The sequence below is a fragment of the Podarcis tiliguerta genome (assembly GCF_965153285.1).
Source record: "Podarcis tiliguerta genome assembly, chromosome: 10".
NCBI classification, from domain to species: domain Eukaryota; kingdom Metazoa; phylum Chordata; class Lepidosauria; order Squamata; family Lacertidae; genus Podarcis; species Podarcis tiliguerta.
Window position 1 is genome coordinate 47884653 of NC_139543.1, and position 19298 is coordinate 47903950.

General features: G+C 41.9%; 1 protein-coding gene across 7 annotated transcripts; it reads right to left on the reverse strand.

The window, feature by feature from the left end:
- Positions 1–1156: 1156 nt before the first annotated feature.
- Positions 1157–19077, reverse strand: HMGXB4 (HMG-box containing 4). 7 transcript variants are annotated; one of them, XM_083400756.1, is made up of 11 exons: positions 18813–19077; positions 15869–15974; positions 15164–15368; positions 14311–14386; positions 12356–13362; positions 10768–10849; positions 9289–9353; positions 8876–8981; positions 7466–7635; positions 5314–5436; positions 1157–3208 (listed from the first exon to the last, which is right to left on the reverse strand). In XM_083400756.1, the coding sequence occupies exons 5-11, from the start codon at positions 13268–13270 to the stop codon at positions 3164–3166; spliced, it is 1506 nt and encodes a 501-aa protein (XP_083256882.1). In that variant the 5' UTR covers positions 13271–13362; positions 14311–14386; positions 15164–15368; positions 15869–15974; positions 18813–19077; the 3' UTR covers positions 1157–3163. The 7 variants fall into 7 exon arrangements, with proteins under 7 accessions (XP_083256882.1, XP_083256878.1, XP_083256879.1 ...); XM_083400752.1 differs by having other exon boundaries at positions 15164–15309; positions 18813–19052; XM_083400753.1 differs by lacking the exon at positions 18813–19077 and adding an exon at positions 18573–18689 and having other exon boundaries at positions 15164–15309.
- Positions 19078–19298: the final 221 nt, after the last annotated feature.

A 19298-nucleotide genomic window follows, 5' to 3' on the forward strand; every position in this document is an offset into this window, starting at 1 on the left:
CCAAACGAAAATGTTTTTCCTCCGTTACCATCCAGACTAAAGAAGCATAGGAGCAAAAACCTCAGCAGCTGCTGAAACTGTAGCAAACTAGCTTGGAGCTAGTCTTGGATTAAGAACAGGATACAGATATGATTGGGAAAGATGATGGGCTTCATAGCCTGGTGCTTAGTTGGAGAGGCAGGTTTGTCTGTTAACACAGCAATTAAAAACACACATAGAAATTTTAAACTGCTTCCAGCATTCTCGGTCACTAGAACTTCCTTTGGGAGTGTGTTTAAATCCTGCCTAACCACAAAAAAACTCACAAACAAAAGAATCACGCACAGGAATGTTCGCTTGAAGAGTAAATGGTTTCCAGATTTGACAACATACAGTATATAGGTGAACCATTGTGTTCTTCAAATGAACACACTAGGATTCCTCATGGCTGTTTCATATCTAGGCAGTTACAGCACTGGACAGTATTTCAACTTGGGCAGCATAGCAGGCACAAAGTCATTCAGAATCACAGAATTTGTAGAGTTGGAAAGGACCCTGAGGATCATTTAGTCCAACCCCCTGCAATGCTGGAATATGCAGCTGTCGCATACAGGAATCAAACCTGCAACTTTGGCATTATTTTAAAATATTTATATGCCACCTTTCTGAGTAGCACTCTTCCAGAGTAGTTTCGATATTAAATTTCAAAAATAGTATCAATGAAAATGTGTAACATAAAACAAAATAGTAGTTCCAGAGATCCAGCAATTCATGAAGAACAGGTTAGGAAAAAAGGTCTCCTAGCCAGTGTTGCTTATGTAAAGACAGCTTCTGACACAGTCTTAAACCTTCTGACAAAGTATTAAGAATTACACAGAAACCCAATTGCAATCAATGAGTTAACACAGTGACCGTTACTGGTAGATCATACTGCTTGCTTTCAATCTAAAAAAAACTGGTGGAATGAGTGAAAGTAGAAAGATAGTTATGGACTATACTGAGGCATGTAAAAATTACCAAATAGAGAACTTATATAGTTGTGGAGTGGGGGGGTTATGAACAGGGATGTTGTAAAACTGATTTTTTAAAAAAATAAGTAATTTGCCAAGACCAAACATCTCATAGATGAAATATTGGTGGTCATGAGGCATATGAAATTAATCAAGATTCAAGTTCCGATTTTTAAAAAAGTTTATATACATTAGCAAAACATTTATACAATGCAATTTGGACTAGATGGCAGGAAATAACAAATGTAAAAAAGTATGAGGGGTATATCCAAAGCTCTCCAGTACCAAATGTCACACAACACAGATTATACAAATGTTTACAAATTTTAAATAAAAATACATCAGTACATTTATCTTTTAAAAAGTCAAGTTTGCCATAGTGCAGATGGCAGAACTGAAGTAGAGCCCCTTTGACTGTTTGACTCAAAGGAAGTTTCTGACAATTATCTAGGTTTAAAGTGATTGAGCCAGGATTCTCTTCACCACTCAAGTGTTACTTGAGACACAAAAGGCTCTGTAAAAATCAAGATGTTAGCTCCCAGCACATGGGCTTGTTTACAGAATAGCACCTAATACAGCTAGCCTGTCCCCCTTGGGATTAACTAGGGAAAACTTGTGAAGAAAGTGAGAACTTTTTTATTAAAACGTTGCCAAGAAGTTTGGAAAAAGTGGGCAGAAATAGTTTTCATACATTGAGCCTGTGATCCTAAAGTGGATGGAGTATGTGGAATGCAAAGGTGGTTCTATTGCCATTGTCAATTTCCTACTGGGCTTGAGCCAGCTGGGCGGAATGTGGGTAGGGGCTTTTAAACTGCCAAGACCACCCTAGGGGTCTGAAGACAGAACATGGAATTTGTGGCTAGTCCTGGAACCAAAATTATCCCACTGTCTGCCACTTTTCAGTTTTCTAAATAACAAGTGGCAAGGGAACTTAGGGCAGAATATAAAGTTTTCAATTTTTGTTTCCATCCGCCATCCAAATCCCACCGCTATTTCCTTCATTGTCAGCCTATGCTTGAAAACGGCAGATAAAATGCAATTCTGGCAGAGTATCCAGGTAAAAACACATAGTTCTCGTTTTCCATACATGGTTGGTGGAGGGAATTTTTGCTTTCATTATAGCTATATACAGAAATATACAATATAAATTAATCTACTACAGATGCAGTATATGAAAATGTAAATACACATGTTAAAAATGCCACACTTCATCCTAGGTGTGAGAGAAGTGCTTCCTCAAAGAGCAACAGGCACTCAAAGCGCTAAATCCTGTGGCTGGGATAAAGGACCTGCCCTCTCATTGTCTTCCTTAAAGAAGCCCTTAAATTTCAGCTTAATCACTGCCTCTACAGCACACATTTCAGCACCATGAGAGGAGGACCACGTCAGTTCACTGCTGGTGATAAGCAATTATAAATCAGTATGTGAACTGTAAGGGAGCTGGAGGAGCCCCGGCCCTCAGTCTTTTCTGGTGTTACCTTAGGTACTAGTTTTTGAAGGGTACTGGGTGTGGGGGTAGAGAGATAGCAGAGGGGAAGAGAAATTAGCTAAAATCAGGAGGAGTTGAAGGTAGGGCTTGTAGATCCTCCTCTTTAGAATATCCCAGCACAATCCATTGATTAGTTACAACCTGTGAAAAAGTGATGCAGGCTTTCACTAGGATTTACTACTTATCCATATTAAGAAGCCCTTGTTTCTCCTAAGAATTTGAGAATTCACTCACCACACCTGAATCTGTATTTAGCAACCTACTTACAACTGGAAGATTTAATGAGGATTCCTGGTGCCAGCACAAGCCCTCAGCAAAACACTATCCCCTCAACTTTCTTTCCCAGCATTATTTTAACAACATGCAAGCCAACCAAACTTCAACCAAACTTGCTTGACTTTTCCCAGTAAAACCAATTCAAAAAACCCAACCATATTAAGGCTAATCTATCAAAATATTTCCCAACTCTAATTGTAGAGACATCCAATCTGAGACAAAACCGATTCCCACAAATTACGGTTGAAACTTTTCGTAAAATCAAGCAAAATAGTTACAATTCTATTTGATATATTACAGACAGAAAAACTCAAAGCCCTATACATTGTCCTCTGGAAGAACTAGGATAGTGTATCTGTACACACTTCAGTTACTTGGCAGCACGTCACTTCCCATTATCCTTTTCCTGTCAGAGTCCAGGCATGATGTATGCAATGTTGTCCAATGTGTTTGACTGGAAAGGTGGCCAGGGGGAGAGAGGGAGAGAGAAATATTAAATTGAATCAGTATCTTATAAAAAAAGCAAGCATGCCTGTGACATTAATGCAGCAGAACAAATGACTTAGGAAAAACCAAACACCTAAAGACATGACAAAGATAGACAGAGTGCTTCCTTTGGAGATGCACAAAAGCCTGTGGATCTTTCAGAGTGTACTGGGGAATATTTTCATTTGCCCTGGGGTTTGATAGCCATCACTAAGCCAATAAAGAAATATTTCAGCACCAATGATTTTGTGGCACCCAATTCTATAGAAGCCAGGGCCACAACATTTGGTTGGTCTTGGTAGCTGGACCAAAATCTGTGGTGCTCAGGACTTTCAGCACATGAGCAATAAGCTCCATGATGCTTGCAGGGGTTTACACCCAGGAAACTAGTCCTAAGATTGCAGTTAGGTCCTATCTAATTCACTTCTGAGTAGACAGTAAGACTGGGTCACTGATGGTGTGCTTTATCTTTGCTACTCATAGCCAAAATGGCCACCTTGCCCCACAGAGCCAAAGGCTTCATACTGATCACAGAGACTCAAAATGGCAAGACTCAGCCCTCTGTGGAACTGGAAAGGGGAACAGATATCTTCCTGTAGTTCTGTTGTAACCTCCAAAGCTCACTGCAAGTCTTAAGAGATGATCCCCACTGCTTCCTCAACTCCAAGCTGGAGAAGAAAGGACAATGGAACATTCACCATGGTGAGCGAAACTGGACTGATGCTCAGAATTAGGTTTTACTGATTTTCTGCTTTTTAGCACTGAATGTATTAGCTTGCTGCATTGTGCTTTAATTTTTAACATGGAAAGTGCCTTGAGCATCCTAGAAAAGGCAGGATATGAATATTTAAAATAAATTCAAGACATGTTTTTATAAAATTGCCGTTCTTACATAACACAGCCACCTGCTGGTAGAAAATATTAACAGCAGGTTGAAGGGACAGCCTTTAATAAATGTTTCAGCTGCCTGGGACAAATGAAGCAACTCTCCACATAATTATGTGTGCTCCACAGCCAATGTGCTGTGATGGTTAAAGGGTTAGTTTAGAATGGGGGAGACTTGGGTTCAGTTCTCATTAGGTGAACTTGAGCCTGCCACCACCTCTCAGGCTAACCTATCCCACAGGTTTGATTTGATAAGGGGATGGGGGTACCATCTATGTTGCCTTGCATTCATTCAAGAAAAAGTAGGATACGGATACCATATTGTTTTCTAAAATGCACTATCCTCTATTTTTTTTTACTTTACACAAGCTTTCCTTCAATAACAAAATCATTATTTATTTATATTCTACCCCCCCATGAGCTCAAGGTGGCGTACATAGTTTTGCCCCTTCTCATTTAATCCTCACAACAACATCCCTGAGACTTATGTTAGGCTGAGAGACAATGGCTAGAAAGGACTCTACAATTCTATGACTGGCCCAGGGTCATCCAGTGAGGTGCAGAGCAGCGCTGGGATTTGAACCCTGGTCTCCTAAGTCCTAGTCCAGCAGTTTAACCACTACTAGTCCTCTAAATATTCTATTCATATACAATGAATACAAGATGTGGTATGAAGTGTATATTGCATCATCTCACATACAAAAAAAGTGTGCTTTGAACACAGGAAAAGGTGGGACTTAAGTGCAACAAGGAAGACATGTGGACACCACCAACAAATTACATACAAACTGCATGTTCAACCCAGCCAGTGGGTGCCAGTATTGCACCCTCCGTATGTTGTAAAGAATACAACTCCCATTGTTACTGACCATTGACCATGCTTGCTAGGGCTGATGGGAGTTGGAGTCCAACAACAGCTCGAAGGCACCACACTGGCTATTCCAGGACTAAAAATACATGATTGTGCAGAAGGGCAGATGGAAAATAAGACAACTTGAATCCTGCTAAGTTCAATCACCATTTCCTTTTTAGAAATTCCTTAAGCTGTGAGAGAAGAGGGTACTAACATGAGAGTATTAGTGCTGAATGTGTGCTACAATTATGGTAAAAACCATGCCTTTCATGGGCAGAGGGAAGCTGTAGGAAATAGTGTGAGACCTTGGCATTCCAAAACAACACAGAACTTACCAAAACGTGTTTGGGGCAGCCATTTAGTTCAGGAAGCTGGGACGTCAGGCATGCCAAAGGGCCTAGAGCACAAATGATTGAATCTAGGAGCACAGATAAACTTCCTGATACAGCTACCATACCCTGGGAAGGAAAAAAGGAAATAGTAGTAGTAAGAGATTTGTCTCGATGTCAGTTTGTTACCTTTGTCTTAGGCCCAGCACAGATTCTCTCATTCTCATGCAGCTGGCAACCCTGATTTGCTTATTGAAGCACTTGTCAGGAGTTCGTCCTACTCTCGAGCCCAACCGGCACGTTCTCTCCCTCCTGGTCAATCGTTCGGGAGCTTCAAAAGCTTTCTTTAGCCTGAACATCACAGCAACCAATGCCAACAGACTTAGGGATCCGCAGAGTCTGCGCAGTTCGCGTGACAGACCTCTGCAACTCAGCATTTTGGCTAATCTACTTTATTTACATATAAACACACCCAGAGCACTGCAACATGGCTCCCTCTCTCTCTAGCATCAGACAGCAAAGAGAAAAAGAACAAAGGACAATATTCCCACTTCACGGAACACAGTAACACAAACATCCTGTTTCCGTCACTTCCCACTCTGTGGAGTCAAAACATACACCGTCATGTGAAAGACAACAATCCCATGACTGCAACCACGGAGCAGGAATTCTAACAGCGCTCTTCTCTTAGAAAAGATGAAGCTCAAATGCAGGAATGAAAGAACAGAGATGGAAGACATACTTTCTCATTTTTGAAGTTATTTCTGGCCACTTCTACTCAACACACCATGGCTGCAACCCTGCGCCCTATGTCTAAAGCACCAGGCAGAATGATAAATATGGGAGCGCAGCAGATGACAAAGCAGCTTTGCGCAAGATACCAGTAAGGTGCTCCCACCCTGTACTTCCTTACTGTGATGCTGAAATGTTTGATGTGCTGCTGCTGTCCTGCTGTGCACTGTACCTGGAGCTGTTTGTTTTTTGATCTACAACTCCCACCATCCCTAGCTAGCAGGACCAGTGATTATAAGAATTGTAGTCCAAAAACTGCTAGAGACCTAACTTTGGGGAAACCCTGTCTTAGATTAAGAACATAAGAGGAGCCTGCTGAATCAGGCCATTCTGGTCTCTATTCAGTGTCCAACCACATACCATGGGAAGACCAGCAACAGAGCCTGACTGTAGCAGACGTAAGTCATATAAACAAAGTTGGAAACAAAAAAATCACCTGAAAGCAAAAAGTAAATAAATAAAGAATACGAATAAAGGGAAATGTACTCAGGAATTGTATACCCAGACACAAAATGTAGTTAAACTAGTAAATGAGGGTAAAATCAATTTGGGTGGATTGTTACTTCATGCTACTTTACAATGCAAGAGCTTTTCACTCTTAATGGATTCATCATTTCAGGGCAAACTGTTTGGGTAGCTGCCAAAATCCCCATTTGGGCATTTTAATTTAATGTCATTAGCAGTAATGCAGGGCGTGTCATCTTGTTCTGCACAGGCAGTCATCCCAGAATGATGCCATGAAATGGCTGCGGGTAGTTTGTATAACAGACTAATGTGATCAACAGTTTCCATCTAATCCCTCAAACGCAGCAGTAGCCAAGCAAGAGCTGGGTCTTATATGTATTTTGGAAAGCATTTATTCTGCTTTATATATATATAAACCTTAGTTCAACCAAACATCTTGACATAGAATTTGAAACCATGATATTTTTTAAAAAAAATGATAGCAACTCGGGAATGAAGCTTGCTTAACCTGCAAAAGTGGAGTCTTGATACAGTGGTACATCTACTTATGAACGCAATTCGTTTCAGGGTGCCGTTCGCACCCCAAAAAGTCTGTAAGTAGAGTGGCGCAGATCGCTTCACGCGTACTGCAAACCCGGAAGTAAACAATTCCGGGTTTGCCATGTTCGTAACCTGAAAAGCCGCTATGTGAAGCAAACGTAACACGAGGTATGACTGTACACAAATAAGAGCCCTTGGAGTAAATAATGTTCATTCAATGTGGTACTGAATGCAGTATGCAGAACAGGCAAATTTGTTCAGTTCATTTATTCCAATTAGTTATCTGAACTCTGTGAATAAAATAGCTCTGTTCTTTAAAAATGAAATGACTACATTCATGTGCGAAGGTTCCTGCACCTACCTCTGTCTCCTGTAGCCTGTGGCCAATAAGACTTAGAGATTCACCCAGCAATTGCAGATGTGCAGCTACATCTATGGGATCCGTTTCAGGAACTTTGACAGGTGATGCAGATAGCACTACAGTGCTAGATGGAGACTTCTTATGGGGCGAAAGTGTCCCTGTTAGAGAAGCTGACAACAGAAAGTAAAAAACTTATTTCTGCATTTTCCATACTATGAAAACTCTGCATCAACTGCATAGTTTACACAGCCAAACTGTATGGCTATAGAAGTTCAGCCCACACTATTTCTTTAACTTACTTTATTTTTAATGCAGTTTTATTTATTTATGAATCATCTCTTACATTTGGCTCTAGCTGATTCACAAACATACCACAAAACAGCTAAAAAATAGTTTTCAAAACAGTACAAAAAGCAAAAGATAGGTGTTCCTTTTTTTACTGTTTTTAAACCTTTTCATCCAGAGAGAGAAGGTTGTTGAAACAAAAATGTGTTCAATTGTTTTGCAGCTACAGTAGCAACAGCCTTAAGGAAACTGAGAATCAGTCTGTCCTTAATTATTCAGGTTTCACATTGTTGGCCTAATTTGTACAGATCTATTGGGAATTTGCTCCAACAGCATTTTTTGAGCAGCTTTATATTTGGTACTATATACCACCCGTGGAATAACTTTCCCCAGAAAGATCTTTTAAGTGCAGATCTTAGATTAACTCCTGAAAGCAAGCATAGTTTAATATGACCTTACTTATAGGTTTGGAAGTCCTGTGGATACCCAGGTATGATTTTGATTAAACTGCATTCCTTAATATTTAAAGTCCTTAAAGTATTCCAAATTACAGTGGCACCTCTTTTAAGAACTTAATTCATTCTGGAGGGCCGTTCTTAACATGAAACCGTTCTTAACCTGAGGTACCACTTTAGCTAATGGGGCCTCCCGCTGCCGCTGCGCGATTTCTGTTCTCATCCTGGGGCAAAGTTCTTAACCCGAGGTACTACTTCCGGGTTAGCAGAGTTTGTAACCTGAAGTGTTTGTAACCCGAGGTGTTTGTAACCCGAGGTACCACTGTGGTATTACTGTCTGTGTATGTGGCCTAGGCCTTTTATCAAACAAAATAAGTTTTGTTTTAGCATAGTTCAAAGGTATATGTTCTTTTCTTTCAAAATGAAAAGAATTCAAAATCTTAAAAGGGTCCCTCATACTAAGCATGGTTGAAGATACAAAGGGCATGCCATCTGCATAAAGCAACATGGAGGGTCTGCCATCTAAAGCTGTGTGGGATAAATACTGAGGATCTTTGAAGATCCTGGATTACACACACAGTAATAATGGACTAACAGACACCCTCGTTTTACACTTAAACAGCCTCATTTTAAGAATGGTATGTAAGAAACAGTGGAATATAGAGGTTACCTTTCAGTTTTGGTGCACCCTCTGATGAGGTTGCTTTCCTCTTCACCGTTGTAGCCTCTGCTTTATTCTGCTTGTGTTGCAAATACTGCGCCTTCTGCTTCCAAACCTGAAAAGAATAGGGAAAACAAAACTAGTGTTAAAAAAGGCAACATCAGCTGTCCAACCATACAGATGGAGCAATTGTAAAGCAGGATGTCTGGCCGTGTGTGTGTGTGTGTGTGTGAGAGAGAGAGAGAGAGAGAGAGAGAATATCAATACCAAACATTTCCCATTTGCAAGCAGGGGTAGGTGATATGCAATACACAGATTTGGAAGGTAACAAATACAAGAACCATGGTGGCAGTATTCCAGGACCAAGTCAGTTTTCTGCCTACACATGTCATTTTCTGTACAAATGTTTATCAGATATTTACCAGCTTGTCTTTCTCCGGAAGCTGCTTCCAAACTTCTGCCAGCTTTTTGCTCAGATCACCAAAATCTAACGGGAAATCAGAGAAAGTAAGTCATTCAGAGAAAAGCAGAGATTTTCTACGTACATTCAGTTAACTACTTGAACCATTATAGGACTCATTGTTTACAATACACATGATGCTAAAATATCTCATTACTGCCTGCATACATGGAAAAACAATCCATGGAACAGTTGCAAAAAAATCACAGCGAGGAGTTTGAGCAGAACATAAGAAGAGCCCTGCTGGAACATACCAGAGACCTAGCTAGCCCACCTTTTCCCCCCACAGGGGCCAACTACATGCCTATGGAAAGCCCACTAGGAGGACATGAGTGCAGCACCACTCCCACTTTTGTTCCCCAATGAACAATATTTAGAGGTATACTGTTTCTGGAGGTATCACACAGCCATCATGAAAAGTAGCCTTATTCTCTATGAATTTGTCTAATCCCCCTTTTAAAGCGCTCTTACATTAGTGGCTGGTCTAGTCCATCCCACACAGTGTTGTAATGCACGTTATGTGGTCAGGACTTGGGACAAAAAGTGGAAAAGAGCAGGAGCTAAGAAATTCAGAATTCTATGTTTGGGAGGATATGTGACAGCAGAATGGAAGGTAATTTCTACTGCTATGCATATATGTGGCATTTAATCCTGTCATCTACCCAGAGAAAAAATATTGTACGTCTGCCTACCCTCCGAGTATTCACAATTTAAATGTTAACATGTTTGTTCCTAGTAAGGGTGCTAATCATTTTTGGTTTATAACATAAGCCACAATTGCCTGCTTCTAACAGGGATCTGGAGGTCTGAGATGGTTGTATTTCTTAAGTTTGGAAAAAACAACAACCCTTCAGTCCCTTTACATGGGGTTCTGCAGAGGAGACAAGTATGCTGATCTAGACTCCCCAAGCTCCAAAAGTCATGTGCACAGAGCCATCTTGAATCCTTTGAAACAGCCTGAGTAAAGGATTTTTGAATGCCCCGCTTGATAATCACACCTTGACCAAGCAGTGAAGAATGACATTTGCATTACAACTCTTAGCAACATTTTTATTTCTGCTGCCACTTTAATACCAAAGAGACAGCCCAGAATGATTTGTTATATGCTTTCTGAAAAAGTGTGTCGCCCAGCTTCATAATGGGAACACAGAGCCTTCGCTGGAGCAGAGTTCTTTCAAATATTAAAACATTTCTTCACAGCTTGTGCTTTCGTTTTGCAGTGGCCCAATGGGCAGGATCCAACATCATGCCAGTAAAGATGTCAGGCATTCCCCTATCTCTCCCCTACCACTCCTTTCCAAAAGGTCCCCCAATTCTCTGGAGCAGATTTTAGGGGTATACAGGTGGGCTGCAGGGGGAAAGAGAGAAAGTGAAGTGCAGTGTGTCCAAGCGGGATGGCACAACTGGATATCTCCCAAACCTTACCGGACACTTCTATTACCTATTCCTGGATGCTCAGCCACAATGTTCACACGATACTCTTTACAGAACACTTGGTAGGCAGACATGTTCTTCTTCTTTGGCTAATCAGGAAGAGGAAAAAGAAAGCAAGAAGTTTATGTTGTAAAATATTCAAGCTCCTTTAGAAATCCCCAAAGAAAATAATCTCCTGGTGCATTCTCTTAGACAAGTTAGGAGTCGGTTAATTTCAAGCTGACTTTTTGTATGATGTATGTTATCTAGCTCTATTCATACTCAGTCCTTGAGGTCATTGTTGGAGACCTCTCTGAGTGGCAGTGCCAAATGAGACCCAGAGGATGGATATGAAAGAGAAGGTATTCTCTGTGGCAGCACTGCATCATCTTTCTCAGAAAGGCATGCCTGGTGCATACTTGGTAACCTTTTCAGTATCAGGCAAGTACTCTTTTATTTTCCCATGCTTTTTGATGGATTTTTAATCAGTAGATTGCTTAGTATCAAGGTTATTTATATCAAAAAGAAAAAAAGTCAATGTAAGTCTGATTTAAATCAAGTTTCCTACGGATACTTCTTCCTATTTCCTAAACAATGGCGGGAATCTGACTATTAAAGCATGTTAATTTACAATTAAGCAATACCATTTGTTGTTACTATTTTTAATGCATTTTTACAACTTATATATACATCATACAATATTCATCATTTATCTCTTATCTTCAGACTTCCCAGTCCATCTCTCTCCATGGCATTCTAGGTAGTCTTTTGTCAGCTGCATATTCCATTATTCTACCCATTCCTTTAGTTAGTATGTGTCTTCCTTTAATTAGTGTTATCTGGTGCTCATATGTTCATTCCTACTTGTAGGTTAAATTGACTATTATACCCTCTAAGATACTCTTCAAAGCACTTCCACGCATCTTATCTGTGACTCATCCTTATTTCTTAATTTCACAATTACTAATTCTGTGTATTCTATCCATTTATTCTGCCAAATTTCTTTTGTGAGTATCTCTTTCTTTCAATTTTTTTGGATATATGCAGTGTAAACAACGCCCCCCCCCCCCCCGATTTATTGCAAATGTAGATTTTTATCCACACTGGTTTTTTGTGCATTTTGAGGTTTTGATTTTAAAAGTTTCAACGCCTATTTGTATTTAACTTTTATTGATTTGTATCTGGTATGTTGTGTTTTATACTACAATTTTAAAGTTTCTTATTTTATCCTGTAATTGTTTTGCTATTCTCATTGTATTTTATCAATGTTTATATACATGACTCAAAGAGCTTCAGTTACTGGGCAGTACAGGGCTGCCATCAATGAATAAAATAGCCACTTCTACCAGATACTTTTACCTAAATATTTCTAAAGCAGAAACCAATGTGTTTCAATGTTAAACACATTCAGGGGGGGGGGGGAGAGAAGTGTACTCCTTGAGAGTGTTTCTGCTTATCTGCAGTTCAGGAAGACAACAATCAAGATAATTTATATATTTGGTTCCTATTTCTGAACTAACAAAACTGCAAAGAACACTCTAGTGTCCTCTATTTTGGGAACAACAGTCCTCATAATTTCTAATTACCCACTTGTGCTGCCACTTTTTCCTTTTTACCTTTTCTTTGTCCATTTTTTCAACCTTCTCCTTTTCTTCTTTCTTCTTCTTCTTCTCACTCTGGCCATCTGTATGAAAAACAGGTGGCGGTGGAGGCAGCGGCGGCGGAGGGGCAGGAACGGCAAACTGCGCACTGGTTGGAGAGACTGGGAGTGGAGCTGTTACTTCTGCTACTGCCAGTGAAGAGGAAAGCCCAGAAAGCCCAGAACTCTTCTTGGATTTGGAATGCTTCTTTTCCTTGTGTTTCTCCTTGTCCTTCTTCTTTTTGCTCTTCTTTGATTTCTTCTTCTTCTTTATCTCCCGGTACGAATCATCAATTACTAGCTCTCCAGCTTCCAGTTCACCTCCAGAAGAGGAACCTGATTCCGCTTGTGGTTCCAGGCCTGAGAGCTCAAATTCACTGCTTTGGCCTTCAGGGAAGAGAGGAGTGTCTGGGCTAAAGCTCTCAGCAGCTGGAGAGGGATGCGGATCCTTCTCCAGTGGTTTGTGCTTCTTTCGGGATGATTTCGAAAAGCCGTGTGAATCATGACTTGGGAGAAATGATCCCTGTTCGTCCCGAGCTGACTTCTTAGAGGATTTCTTTGTGGCTGACGGATGTGGAAAGGGCTCCTCCGTTGTGCTTCCCCCCTTCTCCTTAGGTGAGAGGATGAGTTTCATCTTTAAGCCATCAGGTTCACGCAAGGTCAACATTTCAGTGTTCCCATAGGGGGGCTTCACCTTTTTGGACTTATGGAAAGTACTTTCCTCCAGGGACAGGTCACTGCTACTGCCACTCAGTTTTTTCTTGTGGTGTTCCTTCTTGCCTTCTGAATGGCCAGAGGCAGAGAGTGACGAATGAGATGACTTTTCAGATGTTTTCTTTGAGGACTTGGAGCTTGCGGCCAAAGGCGAGGTGATGGCCTTAAGCAGATCCATGGCAGTGTCAGCAGAGGGTGGGCTTGTCACTACTTTTTTCCTCTTCTTTGCAGACGATTCCAAAGGCAGGGATAACTCAAATGAAGAAAGTTCTGAAAGAGTTCAGAGAAGAAGGATCAATGGAAGTATACCCAACAACAAGCCCATCTTCACTTGCACACCGTCATAACTTCACGGCCTCATGTCCGGGTGAAGATATTCGGTCTTGAACTGCTAAGAGCTATCCTACTGTAAATCAATTTTGGTTTATAAATCAGTGAGGCCAATTGGTGAGGCTGAAATATAAGGACACATTGGTTTTTAAGAGGCTATTTTGTTTCTGGTGTATTCAGCAATGGTTGGCAGCTCTTACCTGACCTGCGAGTGGTGTCAGTGCAAAGTTCTGGGAGAGGGGAGGTGGCAGTGATAAACAAACACACTGACAGCTGATCTTGCCTCTTGTATTGGTAAGCCAGTGACACCTGTGATGGGAGGCCAGGCATGAAAGTCGACTTACAAATAAGATGGTGAGGCTTATTTGACAGCAACACAAAACCAAGCCTCGACCGAGCCCTATGGAATACCCTGCCAATAGATTCAGCAGGCACCTTCCGTTTCAACCTTTAAATGCCTGCTGAAAACCTTTCTATTCCACCAGGCTTATTCAAGCAATTCAGAATGCCTATTTCCATAACAGTTATCTGATTTCTGACTTTTAAATTTTATTTGTTGTTTATTGTATGGTTTTATGTGTAACTGTTGTAAGCTACTCTGATGCTATTTATGAACAGTGGTATATAAATATTTTTATAAGTAAATGAAAATAAATTAGCTGTCAAAGTGAATATGCAATATATACAGCTGCCTCCCTTTCACTGATTGGCCTCTCCCTTATCTATCTTTAGACTGGAAGCTTTGTGGAAAAAGACCTGGCCTCTCACTTTACCTCCAGGAAGCACAAAGCCTATTGACAGAACCTTAGAAGTACAAATTGAACCTTAAAATCACCGCTCAACTTTTCTCCTTTGTCATATCCCTTCCTATGTTGCTTCCACTCTTACCTCTGTAATAGTACTCATTGGAGTGCTTCCTCTTCTTCTTATAAGTGTCTGTCCCCAGCAAGAAAATGTCACTTTCCTGCAAAAGAAGATAAAAGCATTTTGGAAAGAAGAAAAAGAACCAAGTAATGAAGGCATATACATATTCATTTCTAATACAGATGATCATAGAAGTCACATTAGCTAACAAATATGCTTTCTATGGCATGGCATTTCTGTGCTTTGAAACAGAAGATTGTCTGAGTTGCCATGTGAATTTTAGAAATGATATTCTCAAGAGAAAGCAGAACTTTCCTGTTTAAGAGCTGAAAACAACTTTTCCAAGTTGAAGATTTAGAAAAAAACAAAAGCAAAGCTCAAATAATCACCTCTAGACTAATAAGAGAGATTTCAGGTCAAAGGAAATGTTTTGAGGAAAATCAGTCTGTGTTAACATCCCCAGGGAATTGAATGAGATAAATCACACCTCATTATTTTTCAGGCTATCTGCAGAATGAGGCAAACAGCAACATATCAGTTTGCATCCTGCAATAATATAATGATGACCTATGCATTCAAAAGAATAATTTCTATTCTGTAATGATCATTCAATCTCTAATTCAAACAGCAGTTTAAGATGAGTGGATGATAAAAAGTGACTCATCCTAGTTTTTAAAAGAAGGGGATACCATTTTATTGAACTTTCTAAAATAGGGAAATAGTATGACTTCTACATCTGTTTCTATAACTCCAACAATCTTGTTCTCTCATTTCTCTTAATGTGACATTTACTACCAACAGAGAAGTCCAAATTGGATGGGAGAGAGGCAAAGTTGGACTGGGAAGCTTTTCTCATTCCCTTCTCAGACTCTCTCACCTTCAGCCTCTTCTGTGAATTCTTCCTGACCTGAGCAGCTATCTCCTCCTCTTCTCGAAGCAGGTCCTTGTAGGAACGTTTCTTTTCTCGCTGGGTTCTGCCAGCTACTAGTCCCACGCCATCAATTCGGTCACTCTCTAAGCAGTCTGAAGGAGGAAACACTGGCGTGGTCAGAAATAATCAAGGCACGCTCTCACAACTGTCACTGTGGCCAAAGATAAAACACAATGCACAAAAGGAAGCAAGCAGTTTTACACACGCACACACATACACACAATCTACTCACTACTGTAAAGCACTGCCCCAAACTTTTAGGGAAATGCTTTAGGCTGCTGTATCAAAGGCTGAAGTTTTATTCCTACTCTTGGGTTTCCCAAATGAGGACCTAGGCATCTGTGCTGTGCTGTGTTGAAGGTCTGGATCCAGGCCCCAATCCAATTATAATTCTACGGAGCTGACAAGGGTTAGGAACTGTTGCCTGTGGCCAAGCCCGATAAAAATGAATCAGCACTTTGGAGCTATTCCTTGTGAGACTCATGTTTCAATCCAGGTACACTTAACTTTCTGAGTACAAGGGAGGGATCTGGAATGCTGCAGAAACCCAATCCATGCAGGACACTGGCTTTCTTTCTTAGTCTCTCACTCCACGGACTGGGGGGGTTGTACTTTCCTCATAACACCTCTCAGATTATGAAACAATCCTACCTTCTTTTTTCTTGGAGTCATCATAAGCCATGGTGGTCCTGCAGGGGCCTGGGAATGTGTTGCCACGCCTGGGCTCCTTCCCCCGTTCCCGTCTACAGGACAAGGTCTAAGAAACAGAGAATGAGAATAACCCTCCCATCAAGTGGAATCATAATGCAGAAAGGGACTGAATGAAGATGTTTTTTAAAAGAATGAAATGGGAAGCAGGAGGGTGAAGTGGTGTGCCTTCTCAGCAGTTTATCTTTAATCTTCCAGACATTCCAGGGCTTGGAGAAAGATCCCAGATTCAGCAGGCAGTTTGGTTTAGCTGATTTTCATGTTAAAAGGCAGGAGAGGAATGTTTTTCAAGGTGAGAACCAAGCCTCTGTTCCACTAGTTTTAAACAGATTAACACCATGTGATCTTTTTCAATGAAACACAAGGACAGTGACCAAATAACTATATTGGGCTTTTGTATTGTTACAATATGTTCAGGGTGAGTACTGTATTGAATCCTGCATTTTTTAAAGGAAAGTGTGTAAGAGCCATGGAGGTGAGGGAATGAAAGTTTTATAATCTCTTATACTAGGATAAAGTGAATTGACTGGAGAGAAGAATTTAATTTTTCAGTCCTGTGTGATGTTCAGTGATATCAAACTTTAGAGGCTAGTGGTGGTGCAGCAATAGTAGGCATTAGTCCTATTATTCCCACAGGTGTTGTTCAGAGTACCAAACTGGGGAAGGAAAAGGGAAGGAAAAGGAGGAGAAAGAGAGAAGACTGAAAGAAGCAGTCCTTTTTCCAGGGCCTCTGCAGCATTTCCAGTCTCTGTCACCTCAGATGCTCAGGATTTCCCCAACCTGCCTCAGGAAGGATACTGATTCAGGAAGTGGGGCCCTTGCTATTTCTGTTCTTGAATAATGCTTTATCCCCCTTAAAATGACAGACATGCAATATCTCTCAAAGCATAGTTGTGCAGTTTTTATTTTGAGTCTCACAATAATTTAAAAAGATTCAGCTCCTGAATAAACATGATTTCCCCTGTATAAACCATTTGAATTTTGAATGCATTTATATACAGCTGTCATAAAAATGCTGAATTAAAGCATAGGTTCTTTAAAAGGGGAAGTTTTGACCTCCTTATAGTAATGTATTTTACAAATAATTCAAAAATACAAGATGTTAACCAATGTCAGCTGTTAAGAGATATTAATGTAAACTAGTGGGTTAAGTTCCTGAAGAATATTTCAACCTGTGAATGGAAAAATATTTCATCTGATGAAGAAGACTTTGAACAAAAGTTATCTGCATATTAGAATTCCCTCAATAATTGTTTATGATGTATTCATAACAAATTCACTAACAGAATAAAGGGAGCTCAGAAACCTTGCTTTTGCATATAAGCTAGAAAACAAGCCTCTACTTCTTCATGTACCGTACTGAAAGGTCAGGCCTCACACAGACAATCATACAATAAGCTGTAACTCAGCAGAATTGGTCCCTGTACAAAGCAGGGCTCCCTGGTTATAGGCAGAAAGGACTGGACGATTTACAGGATTGACAACTCAATTCTATAAACACTTATTTAGTAGTAGGTGGGCTTGAACAAAGTAGGATTTACTTCTGAGTAAATACTTGGAGGACGCTGCAAGTCCTGTAAAAATGGATGTTCACGACCAGCGCTTGCAAGTTACCTCTCAAGTGATTTTAACAACCCCAGCAGTTTAATTTTGTTACATCATGCAGCCATCTTTCATAGGAATACTTCTGAGGCTTCCAACTTGCCAGTAGTGGATAGGCTATCAAGCATTTAACTACAATGGTTATCAGCAACAGTTTTAAATGACATGATGCCTGGAAGAGTGGTATACCACAAGCAGTACAGGAACAGTATCACCCATACCATGAAGTCCACACAGGCGTTGGTTATTTATGTGAAGAGAGGCACCCACCCATTACTCTGCTGCAAGGGACTTACAAAGTTGCATGGTTTTATAAGATCAGAAAAGGGCAACTTATGTTTCCAGCGTTATTCTCCTACTAACAGCTCTATTTGTTGATACGTCTGGGTTAGCTGAGTTGGCAGAGCATGAGACTCTTAATCTCGGGGACATGGGTTCGAGCCCCAGCTGGGCAAGATTCCTGCATTGGAGGGCTGTTGGACTCTTGGTCCCAACTCTACAATTCTACTAGCAAGGGTCTGAATATTAGGGCCAGCAGATGCCTCTGATTTCCTGACACCCAAGCCCTTGTGGAGCACCACAGCCCCATGCAGCAAGTCCTGGGCCAGCTCTTTACTCTTGACCTGGAGCCCAACCACGCCCCGCTGCTTCCTTCTGGCCAAGTCAATGCCTGCATTTCTCCCCCATTCAGCACCAGCCTGGCACCATCCCATTCATTCATTCATTCATTCTGGGCATCGAATCGAAGCTCCACAAAGGCCACCGAGGTCGGAGCCCGGCAGCGAACTCGGCTTGACACCACAAAAGGATGCCAGAGATCCAGGAGCAACAGCACCCCTTTTGTCTGGGGAAATCAAATAAAATAGTTTTAAGTAGGGAGGATCGTTTCCATCGCTCCCGACAAAGGACAATGCCTCGATTATTATCGCCCCAGTGGCCGGAAAACAGCAGCGGGCAGAGCCTGCGGGCCGCCTCACGGGGCAGCATCTGAACCCAGAGCTGGCAAGAGCAGCGGCCAAGCCCGCGTCGCCGGCCGCTTCCTCACCTGCGGCTGCTGCTGCTGCCCATTTCTGAACTGCACCTGGTCCAAGAGGCTAAGCGACGCCCTCTGTCGGCAAACCCCGCTCGCCCCCGGGCTGCCCAGGCGCCACGCCCACTGCGCATGCGCACCCGCCCCTCGAGGGGGTGGGGGCAAGGACCCCGCGCGACCCCTTTCCCGCCTCCTCAGTTTGAACTGGCCCCGGCCGTTGGCCGCCCTGTGGCCCCTCGTCCTTCGCGCGCTCACCCCAGGCGGGCTTCAGAAGCCTCCGGAACGGGGCGGAGGGATTTGTCGACGCAGCGAGTGGCGGAGGGCAGATAACGGAGCGACCTGCCCCCTCCCGGCAGAAGGTTGCCTTCCCTCCCCCGCGGCGGAAGGGGGTGGGGGAGCGGCCAGCCTCAGATCGCCTCGCCGCTTCGAGCGGCCGCCATCTTGGTGTGGGAAAGGGACGCCCGCCAGTTTCAGCCGCTAAGGCGAAGCAGCCGAGCGCCGAGCTCCTCCGCTCTCGACTCCGTTAAGAGAGCAGAGGCTGGAACCTGGCGCCGAGTGCATCGATTTGCCAGGTGTTGGGGCTTCTGCGAGCGAAGTACAAAAGCCGGTGCTCAGGATGCTATCGAGCGGCGGTTCTAGGACCCTTTTGAGTTGCGATTTTTATTATTCTTCAGAAAATAATAAAAGCAAATGTACATCAGAATCTAGGGAGCCTGTAGTTCAATCCTAGGCATGCCTGCT

Coding starts and splice junctions, on each gene's coding strand:
- HMGXB4 (XM_083400752.1), bottom strand. CDS start 15,899: ATGGCTTATGATGACTCCAAGAAAAAAGAAG. Junction 14,387..15,163: donor ATTCACAGAAGAGGCTGAAG/GTGAGAGAGTCT, acceptor CTTCTTTTGCAG/GAAAGTGACATTTTCTTGCT. Junction 3,209..5,313: donor GCTGCCCCAAACACGTTTTG/GTAAGTTCTGTG, acceptor CCACCTTTCCAG/TCAAACACATTGGACAACAT.